The sequence below is a fragment of the Nicotiana tabacum genome, chromosome 5 (genome assembly GCF_000715075.1).
Source record: "Nicotiana tabacum cultivar K326 chromosome 5, ASM71507v2, whole genome shotgun sequence".
In the NCBI taxonomy this organism is placed as follows: domain Eukaryota; kingdom Viridiplantae; phylum Streptophyta; class Magnoliopsida; order Solanales; family Solanaceae; genus Nicotiana; species Nicotiana tabacum.
Genome location: NC_134084.1, coordinates 88,084,767 through 88,095,869, shown reverse-complemented (window position 1 = coordinate 88,095,869; position 11,103 = coordinate 88,084,767). Strand labels below are relative to the sequence as shown.

Below are 11,103 nucleotides of genomic sequence, written 5' to 3'. Positions count from 1 at the left end.
AAAGGGAAAAGAGTTTGTATGTGATACTATATAAAGGGTGATGGAGAAAATTTGATGCATTAATTTCTTTAGAAGAAAAACAGTTTGAGAAAGTGAGAGTGCAATACAAAGCCAAGAGAGAAAATACAATTACAAGAAAAATGTTTCTTGTTCTTTTATCTTTGAGTTGAGATTTTTGAGAAAAATTTCAACACAATATTCTTCGTTCAATTTGTTCGCGGGTTTCATTAATCAAAGAGTTGATAGCAAGGATCAGTCTAGATGTGGATACGCATAGAGTCTTCGCACTATCAAATTTTTTTTGAAACGAGACTCTCTTCACCAGGTACGTCTTAGATCCGATCTATTGACATGTAAATTAATTTTAAACACTTCAAGATCTGCCTAGGATTGTTATTGTTTTCCGCTGCGTATTACGAACATTTATACGCAATCCATCAGTGGTATCAGAGCCGTGGTTTATTGTGTCTAAAATTTATTTACGAAATATTTTAATATTATATTTGAAGAGTTCAAACCATAATACATGTGTCTTGTGCAATAGTCAAATCGTTTGAATGTTGATATTATTTTATTGTGGATAAAATATGTATTCATATAACTATTGAGATAGTTCATAACTTGAATTTGAAATTTTGTATTAGATACGACGGGAATTTATAATAGGTTACATGATTCTATTATTATTTTTAATTGTTATTAGTTCATGAGATGTTAATTAATAATGATATTCTGGCATGAATTACTTTTTTGTGATATATGTGATATATAGATGAAACATGTTAGAAGAATGTTGAATTTTATTTTTATGTCACATGCTTGTTCATTACATAATTTTGAATTATTTATTACATGTGATGTAAATTAATTTAGAACTAAGCATGTAGACAACTTGAACTAAATTCACATGCTATAAAAAATTTGATCTTCATGTTATTAAAAATTATTTTAGTAACAATTCTCTCTTACTAAAATTTGAGTTCTTAAATAATAAAATATAAAATATTTTATTATAGAGCTATCCATCAAGGTAAATTATTTTACTTATTTCTTGTTTATAAGGAGCGACCTGACTATCATGAGACTTATAGTTCGAGAATATGTTAAAATTATTTATTGCATTAGATGTATGGATTGAAAGAATTATTCAATTTTACACTAGACGCCTGGACCACCCGGGGGAGTATAAAATTAAATAAATTCTTTGCTATCATGATGATTGAACTCAACTATGCCAATAGGATCGATCTGACTACGAGGGGACTATTTGATATAGAGCTATTTAAGAAAATTGTATGGGGATACAATTGGTAAGAGTACCTACCTTTAAAATATATGTGAAAAACGACTTGACTTCCAAAGGGCTCATACATATTGTTAAAGGATTCCTTTACTCCACTAACAGAAATAAAGATTTCGTAAACTATAATGAGGGTAAATAGTTTAAAATAATTAGTGGAAATATCATTTAGATAAAAGTCTATGTCTTTATGATATATGCAAATATGTTCTTATATCATTGCCTTTTCCTTTCTATATTTTAGATTTTTCAATATGTCTGTTATATCACTGCGTGAAATATTTGAGACCAACAAGTTGGTAGGACCAAACTTTGATGACTAGTATAGAAATTTGAGAATTGTTCTCATGCATGAAAAGCTAAATGTTCTTATGACTGGCATCAATAGACACTGAAATTGGCTGATTTGCCACAGCATTAATGAGTGATTTCTCATTGTTTTTGGGTACTTTCTCGTAGCCTTTGATATCTGCTACACGGGAAGATTCCTTTTTTGTGTTGCGTTTTCCGTCAGCAGCTTTGTAAGGGTAAGTTGTTTCAGTTGTTATGCCTTTGTTTTTCACTATGAATTTGAATGCATCTTCCATGTAACCGCCTTCACATCCTTGATCTTCACTCTTTCTGTCACAATCCACCAATTCTTGTTCTGATAGGGAGATCAACTTTCCTGTTGAGAGTTTGGTAATCCCCTCTGTTGGTGCTATTGCAGAAAATGCCCAACAGCTCCCTGTTTGTTTGTAATAGAAAAAATGTTAAGAGGACCACAAAATAACTATTAATGTGAACTGATAGTGTCGCGTCACCTAAAAGATAATTACATGTACTTCTCAATAATAAGTGGAACTAGTAATCTGGGAAATAATGGTAAGCAACTTGATACAACATGTTAGATTATATTGTCATTGTATATAAATTAAATCCTTCATCGTTATAAAAATGTAAGGCTAGACCACTTACCACATTGTCCTTGATCCTTAATTGGTGTGACTGAACCCTTTGTTCTCCAATCCATAGTTGTTGGAACTACTGTCACATTTTCATATCTGAATGAGGTAATTTTTGGTTTACAAATTGGAATCTTCAAACCATTTCGAGCTGCTTTAAATTCCTCTTTAGTTAAATCTGCAAAATGCATTGATTCCCAACTTGTAAGGCTGGTTTGCCACATCATTAAAAGCTTCAATTCACTCTGCATTCTCCTTGAATATCTTGAAACGACTATCTTTTTCAGCATTGTTTTTGTATACACGTCCATATTGAACCATCCATTGCTCATATTTTAGCATCAGGGGTTCATCAGCAAGTGTTCTTGCTGTAGTTTTAGAAGCTCATATTCCAAGAGTTGCAAAAAGAAGAATTAGGAACTTCATATTAAAGAAGTTCTTTATAAAGAAGATAATTGTAAGCTGTAAGTAGTGGTGTATATGTTCCTTTGGAGATACTGGTATATATAGATTCTTGTATTTGCATTTTCCTCTAGCTGAATGAATGATCTTCCATCAGATGTATTGGTATGAAAATAGCAGTAGTTTTTCACAGTTTGCTATGCCAAATATTGTGATTTGGACTAGCTAGTTCTTTGCCTGGATGCTGCTTTGTTTAGTAATTTTACTCCAACAGTAAAAGATTCATAATTTGTTCTGCTTAATTGCTAATCGATTCTTGTTTTATGTGTTTCTCTCTCGGGTACTGAATATCTAACAGTCAACAGTTTCAGCCTCGACTTCTTTTCTCTTGAGAAATGTCCAATATATATTATTTTTTTATAGCTACTCGTAGGTTAGAATGATGTTCTGTTTCCAACTGTGACGACCCGGCCGGTTGTCTTAAGAATTAACGTCCTGATCTCCTATTAACTGCTTTCCCCAAGTTTATTTCTGCTATTTTGATTTGCCGGGATGTTCGGTTTTAAGTTTTGGAGAGTTTTGGGACACTTAGTCCCTAAATGAGAGCTTAAGTGTTGGAAAGTTGATCGTAGTCGGAACAGTATGAAGACGGCCTCAGAATAGAAATCCGATGGTTTCGTTAGCTCCGTTAGGTAATTTCGGGCTTAGGGGCGTGTTCAGATTGTGTTTTGGAGGTCCGTAGCTAATTTAGGCTTGAAATGCTGAAAAATGAATTTTTTAAGTTTCCGGTTCGATAGTGAGATTTTGATCCGAGGGTCGGAATGGAATTTCGAGAGTTGCAGTAGTTTTGTTATGTCATTTTGGGATGTGTGTGTAAAATTTCAGGTCATTCGGAGGTGGTTTGGTTGGGTGTTTGATCAAAAGCGTGATTCGGAAGATTTTGAAAGACTTAGGCTTGAATCTGATGTGTTTTGGTTGAATTGATGTTGTTTGAGGTGTTTTGAAGATTCATACAAGTTTGAATAAGGTTTTAGGATATGTTGGTGCCTCTGGTTGAGGTCTCAGGGGCCTCGGGTATGTTTCAGATGCTCAACGGATCATTTTAAATTGTTAAAAAGTTACATATTTTGTTCAGTTGTTGCAAAGGAATTTTACCCTTCGCGTTCGCGAAGAGTCATTTGAGGAAGGCAAATATTAAGCCTTCGTGTTCACAATGGGAGATCCACATTCGCGAAGGGCTGGATACTTGTGAACCGTGCTCGCGACTAGCTTCGCGTTAGCGAAGGAGGAAATTTGGCCCAGTAGAATTTACTTATCGCATTCGCGATGAGAGGAACGCGTTCGCGAAGGTTAGACGGGTAAAGCATTGCATTCGCGAGGTCCTTGTCGCGTTCGCGTAAGAGAACTTTTGGTCAACGTCATTTTTGTGCTTCCCGAACGCGAGGCTTTGACCGCGTTCGCGAAGAAGCAATTAAATGCCTGGGCAGAATGTTTTAAAAGGTTTATTTCGCGAATTTTAGCCTAGGTTCCTCCATTGTTAGGCAATTTTGAAGCTTTTTGAAGAGGGTTGAAGAGGGATTCAAGGGAAATCACTTGGAGGTAACATTTTTGACTTCATAACTCATTTTTATGTGATTAAAGACCTAATTAGTGGTGTGAAATTCGGGAAAAAATGGGTAATTAGGGCTTGAGTTTAAGAGGCCTTTAAATGAGGATTTGAGGGGTCATTTTGACTCCGATTTTAGTGTTCTTATTATGTATAGACTTGTGAGAGTACGAGATTTCTGAAAATATAAATTTCACCCGATTCCGAGATGTGGGTCCAGGGGCATTTTGGTCATTTTACACAATTTCGCGTATTACCTTAGAATTTAATTGTATAATCAGTTTTTGAAGTGTTATTAACATTATGCAAATAAATTGAATAGATTTGGGTCATTTTAGGTCTAGTACTCGTGGCAAAGACGTGGTGTCGGGTTGATTTTGAGTCGGTTCGAGGTAAGTGGTTTGTCTAACCTTGTGTGGGGATCTTCCCCTTAGGATTGATATATTTGATAATTGAAATGCTTTGTCCGTGAGGTGACGAGTGTGTACTTATGCAAATTATTGAAAATCCGATTTTCTTTAAGTACTTATCAGTATGTTCCTTCTCCTGCTTTTATTACTTGTACTACTAAGCTCGTTATTAGCTTAGAAAGCACGTCTAAGTGATTAAATTGCTTTAATTGCTCAATCTGTTTACCTGAACCCTGTGCATCATGCTAGACTAGAATTATTTGTTACCTTAATATGAAATTTTCCTTCTCTGAATATTTTCTTGCTGCTGCTGTGTATTTACATTGGGACAACGGATGTGGGATTCTGGTAGCTACCCCTTGTCTGTTTACTTTGGAACTGCGGGTTAGATTCCCGATAGATCCCCCTGCACATTTACTTTGGGACTGCTGGTTAGATTCCTCATAGATCCCCCTGCACAGTTAGATGGAACTACAGGAATGCACCCGGTAGATTCCCCCAGTACTGGGTAATTACATTTAGGACTACCAATCGGGATTCCGGTAGATCCTCGCGCATTGATAGTTAGACTACGGGACGGATCCCGAGAAATCCTTCGGACATATATATGATGGACTACGGGACGGTATCCCGGGAGATCTACTGGACAGTTGTAATTGGGACTACAGGACGGTATCCTGGAAGGTGCCCTGGTTGTTATCTCTGTGTTGAGCTGTATTTCTTTCTGTGGCTTGTTTTGTCTCTGTTCTAGTTGTTGTTGTTATGTCAATTCTATGTTATTTCTTACTGTTGCACTTATTTATAATGTTTTGTTCCACACTGTTAACCCTTATATTGTATATAACCTCAGTAGGGCCTTGACCTTCCTCGTCACTACCCGACCGAGGTTAGGCTTGGCACTAACTGAGTACCGTTGTGGTGTACTCATGCCCCTTCTGTGCATGTTTTTCATGTGCAGATCCAAGTACTTCTACTCAGGCCTACCATCCTTAAGGGCGGCGACTATTTAAAGACTTCGAGGTACATCTGTTGCGTCCTCAGACCGAGGAGTCCCTTTCTGTTCCTTCCATTTAGTATTTAGCCCTTCTGTACTTTCTGTTTTTATTCGACAAATTCCTAAGTTAGAGCTATGAGGTATTTCTTTTTCTTAGCTTGTGATTCGTGGGTTTCCGGGTCTTGGATTTGGATATTGGTTTTGAGATTTATATATGGTGCATGCCAAGCGGCACATTTAAACACTGTTATTCCCTTATTTCTGCTTTTAAATTGTTTTACTTTTGTAAATTTTGGTTATCTTCCGCAATTTAGGCTTACCTAGTCGTAAGGACTAGATGCTGTCACGATGGTTCACGGAGGGCGAACCGGGGTCGTAACAAGTTGGTATCAAAGCTCTAGGTTCATAGGACTCATGAATCACAAGCCGGTTTATTAGAGTCTCGTTGATCGGTACGGAGACGTCTGTACTTATCTACGAGAGGCTGGATAACCGTTAGGAAAATTCCACTTCATTTGATTTCCCTGTTGTGCGAGATTTTGACGTCACAATCCTAAACCTTTGTCTTCCATTCTCTCACAAACGGTGAGAACACGTGCTACCAGTGATGATCAGACACCCACGCCCCTTGCAAGAGCCGTCAGAGGTCGGGCCGTGGTAGAAGCCGAGGATGCGCATGAGGTGTAGCCAGAGCACCCGCGCGAGCTGCCACCGAGGAGCCACCAGTAGTTCCATCCAGAGCCCAGGCATCGGATACGCCTACTGCTACTACTACTCCAGCACTTCAGGAGACATTAGCACAGTTCCTGAGCATATTTGGTATATTAGTTCAGGCGGGGTTGATTTAGGTTGTACCAACTACTTCACAGATCGGGGAAGGGATCCAGACTTTCGTCACCCCCACTCCAGAGCAGCGAGTTCCCATTGTTCAAGTTCCCGGTGTCATGGCGACATAGCTTGTGGTCCCATTTCAGTGGGTGGTGAGGACCTATCATCGAGTAGAGGACAAACGAGGTCAGGAGAGAGAGTATAGGGAAGTGAGGAGACCTCATAGTGTGGAGAGACCCATTGGTTCTTATTTTGGAGGAAGAGTAAGGCATGGTAGAGGTTTTGTGGGTTAGCCAACTCAGGTTGCATCTCAGATTTTACACAGTGTTTCAGATGTTCAGGGGTTTTGGAGTACCCGTACCGTACAATTCTCACTGCCACGTCCTCCCAAAGCTTGTTTTGAGTGTGGTGACACACGCCATGTGGTGAGGGATTACCCTAGACTTGGGAGGAGTGTGCCTCCATAGACTTCTCAGCCACAGCGTGCCCCGTAGAGTTCTCAAGCTATGATTACAGCACCAGTTGCTACCCCACCTACTCAGCTAGTTAGAGGTATAGGTCGGGAAGGTAGAGGTCGCCCTAGAGGGGAGGCCAGGTTAGATATTATGCCCTTCATGTCCGTACCAAGGCTGTTGCCTCCGATTCTGTCATCACAGGTATTGTCATGGGTTGTCATAGAGATGCATCAGTTCTATTCTATCCAGGCTCCACTTACTCTTATGTGTCTTCTTATTTTGCCCCGCATTTGGGTGTATCTCGGGATTCCTTGAGTTCCACTGTTTATGTTTCTACTATTGTAGGAGATTCTCTTGTTGTGGACCGCATTTATCGATCATGTTTGGTTGCTCTTAGTGGTTTTAAGACCAGAGTTGATTTATTGTTGCTCAACATGGTAGATTTTGACATTATCTTGGGCATGGATAGGTTGTCGCCCCATTATGCTATCCTTGATTGTCACGCCAAAACCGTGACGCTGGCTATGCTAGGTGTACCGCGTGTTGAGTGGAGGGGTACTTTATATCACACTCCCACTAGAGTTATTTCTTTTCTTAAAGCTCAGCTTATGGTTGAGAAGGGGTGTGAAGCGTATTTAGCTTATCTGAGAGATGTCAGTATTTATACCCATTCAGTTGATTCAGTCCCAGTAGTACTAGATTTTCCCGATGTGTTTTCAGCTGATCTTCCCGGCATGCCGCCCTGATAGAGATATTGATTTTGGCATTGATCTGTTGTCGGGCACTCAACCCACTTCTATTACTCCATATCGTATGGCTCCTCCTGAGTTGAAGGAGTTGAAGGATCAGTTACAGGAATTTCTTGATAAGGGTTTTATTCGGCCCAGTGTATCACCTTGGGGTGCTCCTGTCTTGTATGTGAAGAAAAAGGATGGCTTTATGCATTTGTGTATTGATTACCGCCAGTTAAACAAGGTTACAGTGAAGAACCATTATTCTTTGCCTCGTATTAATGATCTGTTTGACCAGTTTCAGGGAGCACGGGTGTTTTCTAAGATTGATTTGCGCTCAGTGTCACACCTCCCTTTTTTACTACACCCCGGAAAAGGGGCATATAAAGGAGTTTTTCCAATTAAAGGACAACCGAAACGAGATTTATTTTAAGAAATTCAGAGTCGCCACTTGGGAGATTTATGGTGTCCCATGTCACCGGTTGAATCCCGAATCGAGGAAAATATGACTCTATTTAACAGTCCGCGAACCAGAAATCCGAGTAAGGAATTCTGTTAACCCGGGAGAAGGTGTTAGGCATTCCCGAGTTCCGTGGTTCTAGCACGGTCGCTAAACTATTACAATTTGGCTTAATTATATGATTTTAAAACACTTTTATACCTATGTGTATTTTAGCTTTTGAAAACCGCTTTTACTTATTTAAAGAATTAATTCAAGGTTATTTAAAACATATTGAAAGCCACGCCACATGAAATACACCCGTGGTTCACAACACGCTCTATTTAACCTTGTTGGAAATTAGAACCGGGTCACACAAAATGCACCCCCGGGTTTTAATAGCCATGATAATTATATAACTAACGCGCCTAAGGTAAACTACGAAGTTCATTTTTTCATTTTTTTTATCTAAATCATAACACTCGTGAAAGCCATGGAAAATTCGCTAAACGGCACGCTTCGATTCATAAAGAGTTAAAATAATTAAGTGAACAAAACTTCACCCCTCTAATCCAACTAAAATTTTAGCCCATTTAATGCTCAAATCAGCATATCCATCACAACCCATTAACATGTGAATCAATCGGACCAAATACTTTGAGGAATTAAAATTGATAAAATCGTTGAACAAGTATAAACACCTATTAAGACAAACAACAATCAAAATAGAAGGAACCATACAAAGTCACGAAACAGAGGGAAGGAAACTTATGACTAAACTTCAATACCATACAAAGTCAATTGGAAATAGCAACTAATATCACGTATATATATCTTGCTCAATTACATGGGCCCTTTTTTTGATTTCAGTGGTTTTGAGCTTCAATTTAAACAAATATTTTAGCAACTTAATCCATGCCAGACATCATTTTATAAACAACAACGAGAAAATATGATTTTGAAACCAAAGAGAAATTTCAGCCAAAACATATGAAACTTTAAAGTCATGTAAATGAGATGAATCAAAACGGACCTTTCACTATAGCCAAACGAAAGTGCAACGGCAAGCTCCGATGGAAATTTGTACGAAAATCGAACCGTGACCGACCCTCGATGAAACGACCTCGAGACTTCAACGATTGGCTCCGAGCAGATCTCACAAGCGAGTTCCAAAATGGACTCAAACCAACGAAATTCCAGCAGCGAAACGAGGCTACACAGCTTCAAAATCAATCTCCGAAACTGAAGTTTTTTTTTTAAATTGCGTCGAGTCTCAACACCAGAAAATCCAATTGTCGAACAAATTTTATGGATGATCAAAGTCAACACGTCTAAAAACAAAGAAGGATCCAACTGACCTAAAAAAAACTGAATCTTTGAGTTAGAGCTTCGACATCGAAGCCTCACCGGAAACTTTGCCGGAAACGTGACAACATTCAACGACGTACCTTGCATCGGCACTTCGGATTCGCAAACGGACAGCTCAGACAAACCTATGTCGAGACTACTGTTTCATCGATTTTTCGAACGCCACTCGTCATCTCCCTTTCACTCCTGCTGCTTTCACTGCTGTTGCCCTCCCGTTGCAGCTATGTGTGTGTGTGTGCTTGTTCCGGCAACTTTGCTGAAGGGAGGTCGTCGATCGAACTGGTGGATGTTGGTGACTGGTTTTGATTGGTCGTTGGGATGAGGGTCCTCGTCTGTGTGTTTCGGCGAGTCACCGCTGGCAGGGAGACGGGGAGTAGAGGGTTGTTTTGGGGTGGGGTTTTGCTGGTCAAAGAAGAAAACATTAGGAGGGCTGAAGACGATGACCTCAAGGGGGGTCTCGTGGGTGTCAAGGCTGCGCAACCTTTTTCTTTAGCTTTTTGTCCGTTCTTTTTGTTATTTTTTCTCGTTCTTTTCATTTTCAGCCTTTCTCTTCGTTAATCCCCCCGTTCATTCTCTTCGTTCCTTCTTCATTCCTTTTGTTCTTTCCGTTCTCTTTTCGTTCAATTTTTCAGCGCTTTGTTTCGTTCTTTTGCTATCGATCAGGCGCAGCTTTTTGTTCTGTTTTTTTTTGTCCATTCCCCTGTTCTTTTCGTTCCTTTTTATTTTTATAGTCTAGGTTTTGGGTAGGGTTTTAGGTTAAGGGGTATGGGCCTAGGAATTATGGGCTTGACAATTGTGGGCTATGTCCAAAATTAGGCCTAAAGATGGATTGCTCGAGCCCAAGCTCTATTCTTTCGCTGCTAACGAGATTAAAAATACGGGCCCATTTTTTAATTAATCCTACTATTCAAATAATTATTAAAATAAAACTAACCATTAAAACAAATCTATTTTTGGTATTTTCAAATATCATATTAAAATAAAAATACGATACTATTTTTGCATATATTTTTTAAAGATTTTGTTTAGATTAAAAATGACTACAAAACATTAATGAACCTATTTTTGTGATTTTCTTTCTTGTAATAAAATAAAGTAAAAGAGTCAAAATTACTTAAAATATCTATATTATGCCTAAATTAAATGTTTACGCGCTAAAATATGAAAAATCTTGGGGAGGGTCAAAAATCACATGTCTACAGCTGCCCCTCTTTGACTGGAAACGTACATAGTTTTCAGACAAAGACTGACTAGACAGAGTTTTGACTCGACCCTTATTTGGAGAGACTAAAACTAAAAGAAAAGGGGAATGTGACCGAGCCCTGGTATCTGGGCTACCTACATATCCTTGGCTATAAAGGAATCAGACCACGTGAATGAGTGAGATGACAGAGTATGCCGAGGTGTAGATCCGGTCGAGGTGCCATTCCGCCGAGGTTCCAGTCCGCAGTCCTGTTGTTACATCAAAAATCAAAACATGAAAAAGACTAGCTAAGCCTATCAACTACGAGTTACAAGATTCCTAACTATAAGTTTTCTGAAGCTTGATCTTGAGTTTTGAATGGTTCTTCATGCAGACTTTAGATTTGAACCTTGACGTTTGCTAGTTGCAGGTGCTAGCTCGTT

At 38.8% G+C, this 11,103-nt stretch overlaps 1 protein-coding gene across 4 annotated transcripts; it reads right to left on the bottom strand.

Annotated features, from left to right (window-relative positions):
- Positions 1–1,598: 1,598 nt before the first annotated feature.
- Positions 1,599–10,172, bottom strand: LOC107800954 (senescence-specific cysteine protease SAG39-like). 4 transcript variants are annotated; one of them, XM_075253780.1, is made up of 4 exons: positions 9,558–10,172; positions 9,143–9,477; positions 2,258–2,612; positions 1,599–2,027 (listed from the first exon to the last, which is right to left on the bottom strand). In XM_075253780.1, the coding sequence occupies exons 3-4, from the start codon at positions 2,574–2,576 to the stop codon at positions 1,660–1,662; spliced, it is 687 nt and encodes a 228-aa protein (XP_075109881.1). In that variant the 5' UTR covers positions 2,577–2,612; positions 9,143–9,477; positions 9,558–10,172; the 3' UTR covers positions 1,599–1,659. The 4 variants fall into 4 exon arrangements, with proteins under 4 accessions (XP_075109881.1, XP_075109882.1, XP_075109880.1 ...); XM_075253781.1 differs by having other exon boundaries at positions 9,143–9,467; XM_075253779.1 differs by having other exon boundaries at positions 9,143–10,172.
- Between the last annotated feature and the right edge of the window lie 931 nt (positions 10,173–11,103).